The sequence below is a fragment of the Panthera pardus genome, unplaced genomic scaffold, assembly GCF_024362965.1.
Source record: "Panthera pardus isolate Hobbes unplaced genomic scaffold, ASM2436296v1 HiC_scaffold_10, whole genome shotgun sequence".
Lineage (NCBI taxonomy): Eukaryota > Metazoa > Chordata > Mammalia > Carnivora > Felidae > Panthera > Panthera pardus.
The window spans coordinates 8,578,686-8,596,959 of NW_026526655.1; the positions used below are offsets into that span (position 1 = coordinate 8,578,686).

Genomic DNA, 18,274 nt, shown 5'->3' on the forward strand with positions numbered 1-18,274 from the left:
TATTTTATGGAATGATTTTAAAAATGCGAATTAAATTCTGTATTTTTTCACTTTTTCTAAATGTGAGAAAGTTTTACTTATTAGAATAAATAGTTGAATGCTTTTTCAAACTACACAGCCTATATCCTACCCCACCCCCATTCCAAAGGACTCTGCCATTGTTGGTGCAGAGTTTATGATTGAAAAATCAACAAAATCCTATAGCAGAGGATGGAAAGATAGTAAAACATTTGTCTTGTTCGCAATACAAATAACATGAAAGCAACATGCAAGGTCAAAGTGAGTAAGTATCTATATATTACTATTAGGGGAGGTGCATTCCATGGCCTAAACTTCCTTCTTTAATGACATTACTCAACTGGATAACCTCCAGCTGATAAAGCTTAGAAGATCAAAAACAGAAATAAAAGATGCAAAAACTATTCATACTATAACTGCTATATTTAAAAATAAAAACCAAAAAGAAATGCAGACTCTTTAAAAGATGTTTATGTTTTAAAAGATATAATATATGAAGTAATATATTATTAAAACAGAATGAGAAGTTAGATTCTATTTTTGCAATAATACAATTTTTGGAAGTCTTACAAATTATTTTGACAGAAAGAGCAGCACTGGATAAATGAAATAAAAATGACAGCAAATGCTTAGAAATGGAAATCTATTAAACAAAGTTTCGTAAAATGAGAATGAATAATCCAGCATCGATGAGTTCTGGCAATTCTCCTCTTCTCCACCCGCCCCATCAATCTACTTTGCTGAAAATGAGGATGTTCTACACTTGGCAGATGAGGCAGAAGACAGTATACTAATGGTTTTTCCACTTGTTAATTTTGACTGTTTCTCAAACAGAAGCAAAATTAACACAAAACTATTAAATACCCTAATTTCAAGTTAACGAAAAGATCTGAAATTAGTGCATAAGCTCTACACATTTACTTAATATAGTAAACGTGGTAAGTTATAGTCCACGTGAATAAGATCTACGCATTTTCTGTCTCTGAACAAAATGAAACATTTTGGCTGAGGTGCCAATTTACATTAGATATTATACTCTTCACATGATGTCTAGGGGATTGTCATGAGGAAATTTTAAAATAGATGTCTCCATGAGGGGAGTCATCCACAGGGTTTATCTGAGAACGGGACTGCAGGATATGTGAAGGGGATTTCTGTGGGTCTTTCCCCCTCACTCCAAGCCTAAAGATGGGCTTCAGAGGGATCGCTTAGAGAGCTTAATATGATCAGTGGTCACTGTGCATTGACATCTGACATGAAAAATAGGAGGCATTAGCTATCGATTGAGGTACTAGTGGAGAGGGAGTAGGACGAAGAGGAGGGAAAGGAAGACAGGAGGGAGCAGATGAAGCTGCACTAAGAGCCATACTTCCAGCTACAAGGGTAAATATGCAGGACTGCCTATGTGAACAGAAGGGGTCAAGAGGGAAACAAGGCCGTCCTGCAGCCATGTGAAACTGCCCAAAAGATCACCCAGGAGGGCACTGACACTCTGAGAGAGTCTGGATGTACTCATTTCCTTTCCTTTTTTTTTTTTTTTTTTAAAGTTTATTTATTTTGGGGCACCCAGGTGGCTCAGTTGGTTGAGTGTGTGACTTCAGCTCAGGTCATGATCTTGTGGTTTGTGAGTTTGAGCCCCATGTCGGGCTGTGCGCTGACAGCTCAGAGCCTGGAGCCTGCTTCGAATTCTGTGTCTTTGTCTCTCTGCCCCTCCCCTGCTCATACTCTCTCAAGAATAAATAAAAATGTTAAAAATTAAAAAAAAAAAAAAAGTTTATTTATTTTGAGAGAGAGACAGAGAGATAGTGAGCAGGAGAGGGGCAGAGAGAGGGAGAGACAGAATCCCAAGCAGGCTCTGTGCTGCCAGCACAGAGCCCAACACGGGGCTCGATCTCACGAACTACGAAATCATGACCTCAGCCAAAATCAAGAGTCAGGTGCTTAACCAACTGAGCCATCCAGGTGTCCCTGGATGTACTCATTTTCTAAACTGAGACTGGATATATCATATAAAGTGAATGTAAGACTTTTTATTATCTTAGAAAGATGGGATCAAAAACTCATGGATCACCTGAGTCTGCATCCTGTATCAGAGGAACAAGTTATCCTACTAAATACATTTTAAAAGGACAGCAGTAGGCAAAAATTAAAGTTCATTTTTATGATTTCATCAATCTGTAAGTTTTAATTTTTCAATTATGGCTATATAGCTGAATTAGCAAACTGACTATAAATCTGTAAAAAATGCACTTAGGGAGTATTACTACATATTTAAAGTTTCCCCATTCTCACACCTTTTTACTTCCTGTAAGTTCAGTGTTCATCATATTTGAGTTACAAATGTCCTTAAAAGAACATAAGTTACTAAAGAAAAGCCTGCACCAGCTCTCTTCTACAGAGTTTTTTTGTTTGCTTACCTTTGGACAAGTGATTTCCGTCTGCTGGATCATGATGAGAGCTGAAGCTATAAGAGCTCCTTGCCTCACATAGTTCACAGGATCATTTGTCATCGGTTCTAGCAAATTAATTGCCTCCTGAAAGCATTAAAAAAACTTTAAATAAAGCTGGTATCGCTGGATTTTCAAATTAGTTACTGTCATTCTAAATCAGTGTTTTCATCTAACGTTGTAATAAGTTCATTAAAGACTACCTGGAACTGAGTTATGCTTTAAGTTTCAATACAATTGATGGTAAGTGCAAAGGAAGCTTATAGAACACAAGCGCTCCTGTCGTGAAGTAAAAGAAGTCAAAAACAAAGTAACAGAAAATGAGATTAATGTTCGATAAACACCTATTATTTTCCAAGCACAGCAATATTCTATATGTTATCCCATATAGTTCTATTAATCCCAAAACAAACAAACAAAAAACCCACAACATAAAACCATCTTTATAAACAAAGAAACAGAGTAAGAAAGGTTAAGAAATTTGCCCAAAGCCATACAAGTAGAATGACTCCAGGCTAGTCTGACCCCAAAGCCTGGATTAAGTATCCAACTTCCTTCAAATACTAGGGTAAGGTAATGTCTTTGATGATTTTATAAGACCTAACTTAAAAAATTAAATTGATATTTACCAGGATTTCCCTAAAATCATATTCTTCAGAATAATCAGTCCTATGAAAAAAAGGATTCCTTGGTGAAATAAGTTTGGGAGTTCCTGTGTACTATATATCACCCCCTCTTACAGATTCAAAATATATACTGCTTATCAAATACTCTACAAATGTACATATCCTAGCAAAAGCTCCAAAAAGTCTTATTAAAGAAATCACTTGAACTTTGTATTTGTCCACTGTATTTGACCAAGAACTCTTTTGCCCTACTAACTTCTATTAACACCCTGTGGAACCTTAGTTAAGTGCCACGTTATAACATTCCTTCTAAGGTCCTTGGTAGGTATAAATCTAGAGGAACAGAGAAATGGGTTTACAAGATAATCAAACTTATTTCTTAATATAATATACCATTTCTTAAATATCCTTTGTTTCAAGGCCAAGGAAAGAAAAAGTTAAATCCTTTTTCTTGGGAAAACATTTTCAGTTTTCTTTACATGTGGATTTATTTGTTTATTTATTTATTTAAAATCAGTGCTGTTAACAGATACTATACACACCAGGTAAGTATATTCTTTCTCCCCATTTCACTGAAAAATGTCATGACATTGTGCAGAGGAGCAAGTTTTTCAACTATTACTCATAATGCTGGCAATACTGTTTCTAAGATAGTCATGATACAAATATAACCAAATTTCCAGCTTGTAAGTTAAAAGACACTAACTTGGTCTTTGAGCTATGTGATATAACCTCAGCGATAGATATTTTAGAATAAACAGGTGTTTCAGGTTTTTAAGAACCAAACATAAAGCACCAAACCTTGGTCAGATAGGTACTGATATGGAGACCACACAAACTATCTAGAAACAAAGCAGACTTGCTTAGTAGGAGTAATAAAAATTTCTCATTGAATTAACTTGTTCAGATGCTGTGTCTCAAACAACATTTGCTCCTAGATATCATATTAAGGTTAGAATAATCTGGAAAGAAAAAAAATCTAACTTAAAATATTTAACTTATGAGGCCTGCCATAAATGTCTACTGAAGACCTGAGGGAGAAAATACTTTGAAAAACATCTATCTATATTTTTCCTTTGTTTACAGATGTATCCCAGAAAAAAAAATGAAGGCCAATTTCTATAAACTGTATTTTATATACTCAATGATATTTGTATTTTATTAAAAAAAATTTTTTTTTTTGAGAGAGAGAGAAAGACATCACATGTGACTGGGGGAGAGGGGCAGAGGGAGACAGAATCTTAAGCAGGTGCCATACTCAGGGCAGAGCCCAATGTGGGGCTTGATCCCATGACCTGGGATCCCATGATCTCATGACCTGAGATGAAATCAAGAGTCAGATGCTCAACCAACTGAGCCACCCAGGTGCCCCTACCCAATGATATTTCCAATAAAACTGCAGATATATTCTCATGTAAGAAATTCTCCCCCAAAAGAAACAAAAGCATTTTAAAAACAAATCTCTGTGATGACAGACTATGTCCAACTTGTTCACTATCATATCCTTAAATGATCTCCACCCCATCATTGATTTTTTTAAATTAAAATTTTTTATGTGTTTATTTATTTTTGAGAGAGACAGCGCGCGCGTGCGCGCATGAGTGGGGGAGGGGCAGAGAAGAGCGAGACAAAGAATCCGAAGCAGGTTCCAGGCTCTAAGCTGTCAGCGCAGAGCCTGACACAGGGCTTGAACTCATGAAAAGCGAGATCATGTCCTGAGCTGAAGTTGGACTATTAACCAACTGAGCCACCCAGGCCCCCCAGCCCCCAATCACTGGTTTGACAAATATTTAGTGAAACCTACTGTGTGCCAGGTCTGACCTTAGATTCCAGCAATGAACATTGTGTTCTCAGGGACCTTACAATTCAGTGGAGAGGAGATAGACAACAAATAAACAGGTGTAAAAATACGTTGGGTGGTGATAAGTGCCATGATGAAAAATAAAGCAGGGTAAGGAGATGAATGAGAAATACTGGAAGGGAATGTTTCTCTATAAATTTTTATGTAATTCTTGTCACATGTAGTGAAAATGCCCATATTAATTCCTAGCTTCAGTAACATTTTACAGGACTAGTAAAAGTTATTAGTATCCAATACTAATACCCTTTATTTGAGAAAAAGTCAAGCAAATTAAAATTTAATTCCTGGATCAATCAATAAATACCTATGTTTTATTTTATCTAGTTTGGACAACAGAGGATAAAAAAATGATTCCTTCTGGGGCACTGGGGTGGCTCAGCTGAGTGTATGGCTAGCTCAGGTCACGATCCCATGGTTTGTGAGTTCAAGCCCCACATCGGGCTTGCTGCTGTCAACACAGAGCTTGCTTTGGATCCTTTGTCTCCCTCTTCCTCTCTGCCCGTCTCCGCTCATGCTCTCTCTCAAAAATGAATAAACATTCAAAGTGTTCTCCTTCTCTCTGATGTAAAGACATCAGAAGCATACCCTAATTATGTTCTTGTTCTAGATGTTCTCATTCTCGTTATGTTCGTGTTCCCTCATGCACTCCATTAAAACAAAAAAGTTTGGGGCGCCTGAGTGGCTCAGTCCTCAAGCATCTGACTTCGGCTCAGGTCATGATCTCACAGTTCGTGAGTTTGAGTCCCAGGTCCAGTGAGCTCGAGCTCTGCTTCAGGGGAGCCCTGCTTCTCTCTCTCTCTGCCCCTTGCTCATTTGCACCCTCTCTCTCTCAAAAAAAAAAAAAAGGAAAAAAAAGTTCAGCTTGGGGCAGTGGTCAAGGTGTGTCCATTTGTGTTATGAAAGGCAAAAAATGTTATGATTAGGTCACTGCTATAAATCAAGAATACTTGTTTAAGCAACAGTGCATTTCTTTATGAATCTCATGATGAACTGTACTTTCCAATCATCTACTTATCTAACCCAACTCTTTATTTTGTCACTTTTGAGGACTTAACAAATATCAGGTTATCTGTTATGTTTGTGAGGAGAGATCAGGCAAATGGCACTTAAAGTGATTTGTTTAAAATAAAACAAAAAAAGAAATCAAAGCGGATTGATTTTGGTGCTCTTATACGAGAATTTTGATTTCCACACTACTAATCATGAAAATTAAACATGTAAATTACCATTTAAAATGACCAAATTCTTTAAAGAAAAAAGTATTTTATCTTTTTCTTTTTTGAAAGAAATCAATGCTCTCAAAGAGAAATTCAACAGCATGTCTCCATTACAGCCACCCCATGGAATGTGGTTTGTTCTATTTTAATTAAAAAAAAATTTTTTTTTTTAATTTAAATAATCTCTGGGGCACCTGGGTGGCTTAGTCAGTTAACTCTGGCTCAGGTCATGATCTCATGGTTCCTGAGTTTGAGCCCTGCATCAGGCTCTGTGCTGACAGCTCGGAGCCTGGAGCCTGCTTCAGATTCTATGCCTCCTTCTCTCTCTGCTCCTCCCCTCCTTGAGCTCTGTCTCTCTCTCAAAAAATAAACAGTAAAAAAAATTAAAAAAAAATTTAAGTACTCTCTATACCCAACACGGGGCTCAAACTCATGACCCCGAGATCAAGAGTCACACACTCTTCCAACTGAGCCAGGTAGGCTCCCCTGGTTTGTTCATAACTGGCTTTGAGCAATCCAGCATAGTAAAGTGAGGAAGGAAGTTCTGGTAAGCTTTGTGAGGCAAGTTTCCTCTTACAGATCACACCACACTTGTATTTTTGCAGCGGACGCATAAACTTCTCTGCGAGGGAAAACAGTCTGGTGCCAGGAAAGAACTGACCCCACCGGCTTTGGACTTTACCTTGTTTCCGGTACCAGCACAGCAGATGCCTAGGGCCATAGCAGCTCCATAACGCACGTGAGGATTGTAACTCTCTGACAACAGTGAAACAACGCTGGGGCACTGTTCAGGGGTCCTGAGAAGAATAGAGAAAGTGAAGACAGTGTTACAGGTAAAATATTTTAAATCAAGATGGAAGAATTTTAACCAAATTTTTTTTAACTTATGGAAAACAATAATTATATTTCACACAGAAGTCGGAGAATTAAAAATCCACGGAATTCCAATTATTGACATTAAAAATCTATCTTCAATATTCACAGAACATACACAAAGAAAGTGGAACGTATCAGTGATTCCTCAACCACAGCTCTGCCTTAGAGCATTACAGTCATTCCCTCATGCCTCCTCCATTGTGGAAAATAACCATGGGGAGCACACAATGCTCTACATCAATTCTTATATTTCCTGCTTACTGTGTTTTCAGAAGACAAAAGTTGTTACAGAGACTCCGTATGTTTCCAAAGTGGAACACAAGATTTGAGTCACCCAGTATTACTGATTGAATATAAAATTGGTAAATATGCCTTGATAATGAAAAAATTCTGTTTTCAATTATTTTTGTGTTGGTAAGAACAGAAACTGTTCTCTTCTCATCCTCTTCATATACTTCGGCCAAGACCAAAAAAATAGGATGACCCTGACTAATGAAGTACCTGACTCATTAAAAGACTATTATAGTGTTATAGTGATTACTGTTATAGTGATTACTCTTTAGGGGGCAGCAGGATAGGGGTAGTAACTAGAAATGAGTGTAAGGGGAATGTATGGGAGGCTGATAATGATCTTGAACTGGGTGTGTGTTATACACTGTGTTTGTTCAGTTGTGAAAATTCATGAAGCTGTTGGCTGATTATGTGCATATTTTTGGATATTACATTCAATAACAACTTAAAAAAAACACTACCATATACTACATTTAATAAAAATCTTTTAAAAGATGATCTTGTTGTGAATGAAACAGTAATTACCTACAGACCAATTAAAATCTATAACTCTGTTTGAACTATCCTCTAGCCTCAAATTCTAGTAAGTGGCAAACTCAAATTTCAAATGGAATAGAGGCAAATTGATGAAAACCATCCAGAAAAGTGGAATTTTGCTACAAGAGAAAGTTGGATTATTTACTGCTTACAACAGAGTCCATCATTCTTTCTCGAAAATGTTCTCAGTTTGACTAAGTTTCCTAGTAGGAATAATCTATAAATAATACTAATGACAACACCATGGAGAAAAAGTTTGGGGCTGTGAAAGATTCAGTGCACTAGGAAACAGAAGATCTGGGTTCTAGTCCTAGTTTTGCTAATTTCTTAGTATGTGACATTAGGCAAGTCACTTTCTTCTTTTTGTAATTACAGATAACTTTTTTTTTTAAATTTTTTTTTTAACGTTTATTTACTTTTGAGACAGGGAGAGACAGAGCATGAATGGGGGAGGGTCAGAGAGAGAGAGGGAGACACAGAATCTGAAACAGGCTCCAGGCTCTGAGCTGTCAGCACAGAGCCCGACACAGGGCTCGAACTCACAAACCGTGAGATCATGACCTGAGGTGAAATCAGACGCTTAACCAACTGAGCCACCCAGGTGCCCCGATAACTTTTCTTTTTGCAGGAGTAATATAAAAAACAAAATGAGCAAATAATTAAAAATATAGTAATAACATACATACCTTCAGTTAATGCATAGTGACATAAATAACAATATGTTACATAAAAGGAAGCCATAAAGTCAGAAACCCATGTTCCAGTTCCTGTTTTGCCTCTAAACAGCTGAGATAATTTAGACAAGATTCAATGAACCAAACATTCTGGGCTTCCTTTCTATGTATGAAAAAAGAAGAATGGGACTAGAAGTTCCATAATGTCTGTCCCACTTTACAATTAGCTTTGGTTCATAGCTTTTAATGAACCAAACATCAAAGGTTTTCAATGTTCATTATTACAGGACATTTCTTCAATGAGAAATATTCCTATGAGACTTAAAGTGGTATTACACCAATACGTTGTTGCAGAGTCATTCTGCAACTTATAGTTTACTTTTATTTAACTTTTATTTTTCACTCCTATTAGGCTAAGAACTTAGAGCTCTGTCCATAACTCGATACTAAAATTCTCTGACCAACTCAAGGATTCTGTCACCAAATTAATTACAAATAAAACCAACTCAAGACTGAACATATCCCAAGGGCTAATACTGTGTTTTCTATATATTTTATTTTCCATAAATTATTAGCAGAGTGCTTGATACTAAAGACAAAATAATTTTTATTATTTAGTAAAACGTAAAAGGAACCAAGATAAATTTATAGTTATAGACTTAAACAGTAAGTATTTTTACTAGGTTCAAAGCCTAATGGTTAATTAACCTCTGGCAGAGGGTGGGGTGGGGGTGGGAATCAAAACCTTCCCTGTTCCCTTGCCCTCTGAAGTTTATAATTTAGCTGCATAATCAAAAAAAGGGAAAGTTAACAAGTACCTGTGCTGCCCCATTAGGGCTAATTGAGTGTCTTAATTTTATTGTGCTTTAAAGTTCTCAGTAGGGAGACCACACAGAGGGCTAGGTAAAGCCTGCTTGAAAAAATGAAACACCAGTTGAAATAGGTACCTAATTCTTTTTTTAAAAGTTTATTTATTTATTTGTGGGGAGGGGGAGAGAGAGGGAGAGAGAGAGAGAGAGAAAGAGAGAGAAAGAGAGAGTCTCAAGCAGGCTCCGCACTGTCAGTGCAGTGGCCAATGCAGGGCTCAAACTCAGGAACCATGAGATCATGACCTGAGCCAGTTGGACACTTAACCATTTGAGCCACCCAAGTGCTCCAGTACCTAATTCTAATTTGTTGTTTCAGTACAATTTCTGGGCGTGTAGTCAACAGTCAACTTGCCAGCTTTATTATCTATACAAACTTACCGTAGAGCAGGAACTATGCAAGGGAATACGCACAAGTCACTGCTATATCATCTGATCATACATGCCATACATGCATATATGAACTCCTTTCTCTCAACATACTGGCTATTAACTACTGTTTCTTTACTGAATATTTTGTGCAACCTCAACATCAAATCATATTAATAAATAAATGTTTTCAAGAATATGGTGTCTTTTTTCTAATCCTTCACTAGAGAAGGAAAAATACGGCAATATAAGTATATAGGCAGAAACACTGTTCTATGCACATGGGGTCTATCACACTGGCAATCTGCTGAGGCCATAAACCTCAGGGTAGTCCTTCAGTATAACTGTGAATTTATAATTCTCACTAGGTTAAGTGCCATAGGAATAACATAATGACAAAGGAATTAAGAATACAGGGGCATCTGGGTGGCTCAACCTGTTAAGCGTCTGACTTTGGCTCCAGTCATGATCTCACAGTTGGTGAGTTCAAGCCCCACAAGGGGCTCTCTGCTGTCAGCGTGGAGCCTGCTTCAGATCCTCTGTCCCCTTTCCCTTTTGCCCTTCCCCTGCTCTCTCTCAAAAACTAAACTTTAAAAAAGAATTAAAAAAAAAAAAAAAAAAAAAAAGGATATACACTCTGTTACCCCAAATAGCCAAAGTAATGTTGAAAAGGAAAATCAAAACTGGAGGCATCACAATTCTGGACTTTACGCTGCATTACAAAGCTCTAATCATCAAGACAGTATGGTACTGGCACAAAAACAGACACATAGATCAATGGAATAGAATAGAGAACCCAGAAATGGACTCACATATGTATGGCCAATTAATCATCAACAAAGCAGGAAAGAATATCCAATGGAAAAAAGACAGCCTCTTCAGCAAATGGTGTTGGGAAAACTGGACAGCAACATGCAGAAGAATGAACCTAAACCACTTTCTTACACCATACACAAAAATAAACTCAAAATGGATGAAAGACCTAAATATAAGACAGGAAACCATTAAAATCCTACAGAAGAAAACAGGCAACAATCTCTTTGACCTCGGCCGCAGCAATTTCTTACTAGACATGTCGCCTGGAGGCAAGGGAAACAAAGCAAAAATGAACTACTGGGACCTCATCAAGATAAAAAGCTTCTGCACAGCAAAGGAAACAATCAGCAAAACTAAAAGGCAACCAAAGGAATGAGAGAAGATATTTGCAAATGACATATCGGATAAAGGGTTAGTATCCAAAATCTAAAAAGAAGTTATCAAACTCAACACCCAAAAAATGAGTAATCCAGTAAAGAAATGGGCAAAAGACATGAACAGACACTTCGAAAGAAGACATCCAGATGGCTAACAGACACATGAAAAGATAGTCAACATCACTCATCATCAGGGAAATACAAATCAAAACCACAATGAGATATTACCTCACACCTGTCAGAATGGCTAAAATTAACAACTCAGGCAATAATAGATGTTGGCAAGGATGCGGAGAAAGGGGAACACTTTCACACTGCTGGTGGGAATGCAAACTGGAAATACAGCCACCCTGGAAAACAGTATGGAGGTTCCTCAAAAAATTAAAAATAGAACTACCCTACGATCCAGTAATTGCACTACTAAGTATTTATCCAAAGGATAAAAAAAATGCTGATTTGAAGGGGCACATGCACACCAATGTTTATAGTAGTGCTATCAACAATAACCGAATTATGGTAAGAGCCCAAATGTCCATCAACTTACAAATGGATAAAGAAGATGTGGTGTATATATTATATATATACATATTATATATGTATATATATAATGTATAAGAAACAAAACAGATGAACATATGTATAATGTATAAGAAACAAAACAGATGAACATAGGGGAAGGGAAGGAAAAATAAGATAAAAACAGAGAGGGAGGCAAACAATAAGAGACTCTTAAACAGAACAAAACTGATGGCTGCTGGAGGGGTGTTGGGTGGGGATATGGGTTAAATCAGTGATGGGCATTAAGGAGGGCCCCTGTTGAGAATAGCACTGGATGTTATACATAAGTGATGAATAACTAAATTCTATTCCTGAAACTACTATTACACTATGTTAACTTGGATTTAAATAAAATAAATAAATAAAATGAATATACACCCTGTTAAACTCCCTTGTATTCACTACCAAAAGATTAAATAAGCTAAGTAGTACCCTGAATTTCAAAGTGCCTACAATGTCTTCAACCAAATATACGACAAACACCTCAACCAACAGACAGAATTCCATACAGAAAGAGGAATAAGGGCCAGCCCTCCTGTAAACTGCTTCCCTTCCCATGACATTTCATTTACACACCCAGGAAACTCACATCTTTCTTTAATCATTCTATTCTCTCATTCCCCGTATCTTATCTACCACCAAGTCATGTGAAACCCTTAAATCTTGTTTCTGTTTCCACTGCCTGTTTCAGGCCTCAATAATCTCTCACTGGAAGTAACAGTGACTCCTTAAATAATCTCTCTGCCTTCTTTTCCTGTTGCCTTCATTTTGCTGTGGTAGGGAAAACATGGGTTTGGAATCAGAAAGACCTGAATTCCAATTCCAGCACAGCCAATTAATAACAGAGTGGCAACCACTAAATCTCTCTGAGCCTTAACTGCATTACCCATAATATGGTATCTGTTCCACCTTATTTATGCTGGGGAGAGTTGGTGGGATGTATGACAGACAGAGTAGAATACCGTATTATAATGACTGAAATCTAAATGCATTACCAGAAATTGTCTTTGGATCAGAACCAGGAATTTGGTTACTCTAGCTGTGGTTTGGGTTCTTACTTGTAAAAAAGGGAAGGTAGTAACTCATGCCCAAATATTCATGCAAAATAATATAAAGTGAGTTGGATATTAAACCTAGAAAGCTCGTTGTATTCAGAGTCCTGACCTCCAGATATCCTCACCAAGTTTTTAAGGAGCTAATGGCACCGAACATTTACCCACTCATCCCTTGGCTGCAGCCAGGGTAAGACATTCCAGGGAAAACTGACTAACACAAAAGAGCTTATTCTAAATGTATCTTAAAACTTCATTTATTTCATGATGTTCACTTATTAAAAAAGTATTATACTTAGAATAAGATATTAATAGTTTCATAAGGTTCAGAGAAAATTTTGCCAGCAAACATAAATACTGGGAGCTTAATGCAGAGCTTTATCTAGTTGATTACCATAAAGACTGAAATAGGTTGTGAGGCTATAAACTCAAAGAACATAAAAAAATTCTTGTCAAATTTCTCAGTCTATAACAGTTCCAATCCTGACACATTCTTCAGTTTAAGTGTTAAGACAAGAAATTATAAATTCTTTAATAAATTAGCTTAGACATTCAGTCCCTTCAAGAGTACAATAAAGCCAGAATATTCTATGTTTACTTTAATTTTTAGCAAGTAGCTCTAAAAGGACAAAAGATCTTTCTAAGCAATGATTGGAATGTAAATATTCGCTGAAAGCAAAATTTCTACACATTAATCTTTGTCTAAACATTATAATATATGTAGAATGTATGTATAAATATAAAAATTTTAAAGTAAGTTAATAAATGAATAAGTGGTAAAATAATTATCAACATCACTTTGAGGCTTGGAATGAATTAATGGACTTCAGGATAATTATCAATGACTACTGATATCATAAAAATGGAAACAAGTACACCTTATGTGTACTGCCAGCCCTGTCCCTCCAAAGGGGGGAGGGGAGGGGGGAGGGAGGGAGGGAGAGAGAGAGAGAGAGAGGAGAGAGAGAGGGAGGGAGGGAGAGAAACTGAGCCTCAATGTGATCAACCAAGCTCCGATATCCAATTATCAATTTACAGGAAATAGAGAAGACTAAAAACCACACTATTTTACATACAGGGATGCAGGGTGCAATTAGCAAAACCCATACTGTGGAAACTTGACAGTAATAATGACCTTGTTTCTTCAACAAATAAACTGCAAGAAGGAAACAAAAAGAGGCGAGGAAAAGCAAGAGATGGGGAGAAATTAAATTAAAAGAAAATACACCAAATCTTTAATAGTAGCCCATAAGGCTTTCTTTCAGTTATTTTAGATAATTCTGACACTAACTCTTAGCTTTTCTAAAAAATTCTCTCAGATAACATCACGAAATAATTCCTGTCACTTGATATACTTTCCTCAGACTCAGATCAGCATTTATAATAAAGTATTTAAATGACTTATCCCTGATCAGCAATAAAAACTCACCTCATCTCTATGTCTCCATGAACATATTTAAAAAAATAAATGTCTAGAAGTGATCAAGTCACAGGAAAATAGTGGATTTTGTTTTATTGGAGAGGGGGAGGTAGAGAGCAAGGGATTCAACAGTTTGGAAACCACTGTATTAGCATAAAATGTATCACATACGACAGCTTTTTTTCACATATTTATGTTTTGGTATGTTAAATTTAAAAGTGTATTTACTCAATTATAAATTTGTTAGCTGCATTTGTTTTTAACAATGGAGCTAAAAGTAGTGGGAATTGTAGCAACTTTTCTTGTTCTCCTTTACTTTTTGGTTTATAAAAATAAAAAAGTGAGTATCATTAGGATAAAAAGCAGAGAGATAGATTTTTTGAATTTTATTTTCATCACAATATAAAAAAGATACATCAAATATGCATTATCAGGAAAATAACCGAAAAAGAAGGAAGCAGTTTTGTTTCCCAAGCATACTTTTATCCCATAAACTTCCATATCACAAGCTACTGCTATGTGTGGATTTCCACTTTATCAGTTTATATCTACCTACTACATGTAAAGTACCAAGAAAACAAAAACAAAATTACACAGATCCTGTCCTAAACCTTACAAATTTAGTCCTACCTTTAATATATACATATATTTTTAAATCATTTTACTAGACTTCAGATAACTAAAAATAGCTACAGTTTTAGATAAGCTTTTGCTTTATTTCCAAACAGATTGATTTCTTTCAGGTGCTACCAAAGTAGGGCAAAAATATCTCAAAAGGGAGAAGAGAGCAGCTTCATAAGATTTATAAATACAAAAGGGCATCTGGGTGGCTCAGTCAGTTAAGTGTCTGACCTCAGCTCAGGTCATGATCTCATGGTTCACGAGTTTGAGTCTCACATCAGGCTCTCTGCTGACAGTGTGGAGCCTGCTTTGGATCCTGTCCCCACCTCTCTCTGCCTCTCCTGCTCGTGTGCTCTCTCTCAAAAATAAACATTAAAAAAATTTATAAATACAGAGAAATTGCTACTTCACCATAATAAGAAACATGGTTCTTAAAATATCAAATTTCAGGGGTTCCTGGTGGCTCAGTCGCTTAAGCATCTGACTGTTGGTTTCAGCTCAGGTCATGATCTCATCATATGTGAGTTCGAGCCCCTTGCTTGGGATTCTCTCTCTCTCTCTCTCTCTCTCTCTCTCTCTCTCTGCCCCTCCCTCACTCGTGTTCTCACATTCTCTCAAAATAAATAAACTTTAAAAAAAGGAGGGATTTCTTTAAAAATATATCAAATTGCATCCCTGTATCTAGAGAAATCTGTAATATTAAAAAAGTTATAGTATATTATTAGTACATTCCCACCAGCCCTTAAAATGACCAAACCAAGAAAAGTCTACAGTATGAGTGGGATGCTATTAACTTGTAGATTATTAAAGATTTCATTGGTATTTCCTTGATTTTATACAAATGAAAATGTACCTCAATTCTCAGAAAGTTTAATTCATTTCTGATATTTAAATAAGTGTCCCGATGATAAAAGTCTGTTTATAATAGCTGATTACAGGGATTACTGAAGACTTGCAGAGCTGAGCAACTTTACATAAAAATATTTGGATCTTTTATGATCATCAACTATAATTCCAGGTATAAGAGTTCTTTTGATTAAAGGACATTGCCATTTCATGACATCAAGTTGTATTATAGAGTTTCACTGATATTTTAAGAAATCTTATTCTTCTGTTCTTGATAAAAGTAGATAGTCATAAGCAGCTCTGTCTGGCATTAACAATCTGGCAAAAACTGTCGGAATCAACTTGTATAGAACTCTGCAATCTAGTCAAAAACTTACAACAACCAGGGGACAGCTTAAGGAATCATTGTTGTAAGGGAGGGCTGTGACATTTTCAACTGCCTGCCTACCACCCCTACTCCCGAGATTGGTGGGTTCAGTGGAGAGCATGGCCTGTGTCCTGGTACAGGCTGCTAATGAGAGGGAGAAAGGAAGACTATTCTCACAGAATTGTGGCTATGTTTCAACCTGTCTGGTGGCTCCTTGAAGCACCAGTGCACAGTCTGCCTTTGTTTCACCAAACTTAGAGTACTCCCAGGGCTGCAGCAACTTCCCAGGTGATATTTGCTGAAAACACTTAAAGGCGAAAGTATTGGCCATAACCCTTATAAAAGGGGTTAATAGGATAGGAAATAAACAGACCAAAAAGCTTGGAAAGAAAGAGGCTGGGAAAGGAGATATGTGGAGTTAATAAGGGCTTCTAAAAGCTCCCGCGTATACTGGGGGAATTGAGAATACCACACTCATACTCAGGGCTGGATGCATACTCAGGAAAGGCCTGAGAACTGTAAACTTTCATCTCAGGCTGTGCACAAACAGGAAGCGAAAGCTAAGGCAGAGTGGTAAATGACCTGGTTAAGTGTTGAAGGAGCGCCCTAGCACACAGCCAATTTGCAAATAGTCTTTTTCCTTTTCCTTTGATTTTTCTTTTCTTGGCTCCAGGCAATGAAGGAAACTCTAGCAAAAACACTAGCTGAACACTAAGCTAATGTAACACAGACTTCAGTGGCCATTCATGAGAAAGAATACAGACTTTATAACACTACTTTAGAAAAGTCACCAATCTATAACAAGCAGCAATAATAAACCCTTGGAAGGGGGGAAGAGTCTGATTTCCTTTGTTGCCACAGTATAATATTCAAAATACCCAGTTTTCAATAAAAAATTAACAGTCATGCAAAGAAGTAAGAAAGTACAGCCCATTCAGAGGAAGATAAGAAATTAATAGGGGTGACTGGGTGGCTCAGTCGGTTAAGTATCTGACTCTTTGATTTCAACTCAGGTCATGATCTCACAGTTCCATGAGTTGGAGTGCCACTCTGTGCTGGTAATGTGGAGCCTGCCTGGGATTCTCTCTCTCCCTCTGCCCCTCCCCACTCATGCGTGCTCTCTCCCCCCACCCCCCTCTTTCAAAAAAAAAAAAAAAAAAGTAAGTCACGGTAAGGGGTATTGGAAGAGCCAGGAGAGGAGCGTTTAACAGTATTAATTATGGCACTCAGAGTAGGCTTCAATGATAAAGTGATATTTAGGCAAGGACAGGAAGGCAGTGAGGAAGCAAGCCAAGTGGTTATGTGGGGGAAGAGTGTATCAGGTAGAGGAAACAGCTCATGCATATCCCTATGCTGGAACAATGCCAGGCATGTTTGCGAAGCAGCAAAGGCCAATGGTTTGAGTGTCATGAAGAAGGGGAAGAATAGTTGAAACTATGGCCAAATCATAAAAGCTTTACAGGAACTTTATAGGCCAGGGGTTTATTAGAACTTTGGCTTTTACTGTGAGTGAAATTAAGGGCCAATGGAGAATTCTGAACAAAGGAATTATATGATCTGACTTGTGTTAAAAGGGTCATTTTGGCTGCTTTACTGAGAACAGAGGGCAAAGGTAGAAGAAAGAAGACTGGTTAAGAGGCTACCTGGAAATCCAGTCAAGATATGATGGTGACTTAGTAAGGTAAGATGGCAGCAGTAGATGTGGGGGGGGAAATTCAGTGTATAATATATACACACACACACACACACACACACACACACACACACTGAAGGTAGAACCAACAAGATATTTTAAGTTTATTTTTTTATTTTGAAGTGGCGGGGGGGGGGGGGCGGGGGGGGGGCAGGCAGAGGCAGAGAGAATGGCAAGCAGGCTCTGTGCCACTAGCACAGAGCCATATGCGGGCTCAAACTCACATGTTGGGAGATCATGACCTGAGCCGAAACGAGGAGTTGGACGCTTAAACGACCGAGCTTTCCAAGTGCCCCAACAAGATTTCTTGACGGATAACATGCAGAATGTGAGAAAAAGAGAGTGGAAGGATGCAAATACCTTTGCCAGAGATAAAGAAACCAATACATAGAGCAGATTCGGAGGGAAAGAGCAGAAGTTCAGTTTTAGACAATCTGAGTCTTAGACTGCTCTTTTAAGTCAAAGAATCTGTTCCATAAATTAAAAGGAGGTGCCTGGATGGCTCAGTCAGTTAAACACCTGACTCTTGGTCTCGGTTCAGGTCATGATTTCATGGTTCGTGGGATCAAGCCCCATATTGGGATCTGCACTGAAATCTTGGAGCCTGCCTGGGATTCTTTCTCTCCCTCTCTCTCTGCCCCGTCTCTGCTCATGCACTCTCTCTTTCAAAATAAATAAATAAACTTAAAAAATAAAAAAGTTAATTAAAAAGGCACCAGGGACAAAATGCATTATTTTAGAA

The 18,274-nt window shown here is 37.4% G+C and overlaps 1 protein-coding gene across 1 annotated transcript in view; it reads right to left on the reverse strand.

The window, feature by feature from the left end:
• PSMD1 (proteasome 26S subunit, non-ATPase 1) overlaps nucleotides 1–18,274 on the reverse strand; it is a 94,072-nt gene that overhangs the window by 23,935 nt on the left and 51,863 nt on the right. The window contains exons 17-18 of the mRNA XM_019445609.2: nucleotides 6,852–6,966; nucleotides 2,436–2,552 (exon numbers count right to left, since the gene is read on the reverse strand). Of these exons, the coding sequence (XP_019301154.1) occupies nucleotides 2,436–2,552; nucleotides 6,852–6,966 (232 nt within the window). The remainder of the gene's footprint in view (nucleotides 1–2,435; nucleotides 2,553–6,851; nucleotides 6,967–18,274) is intronic.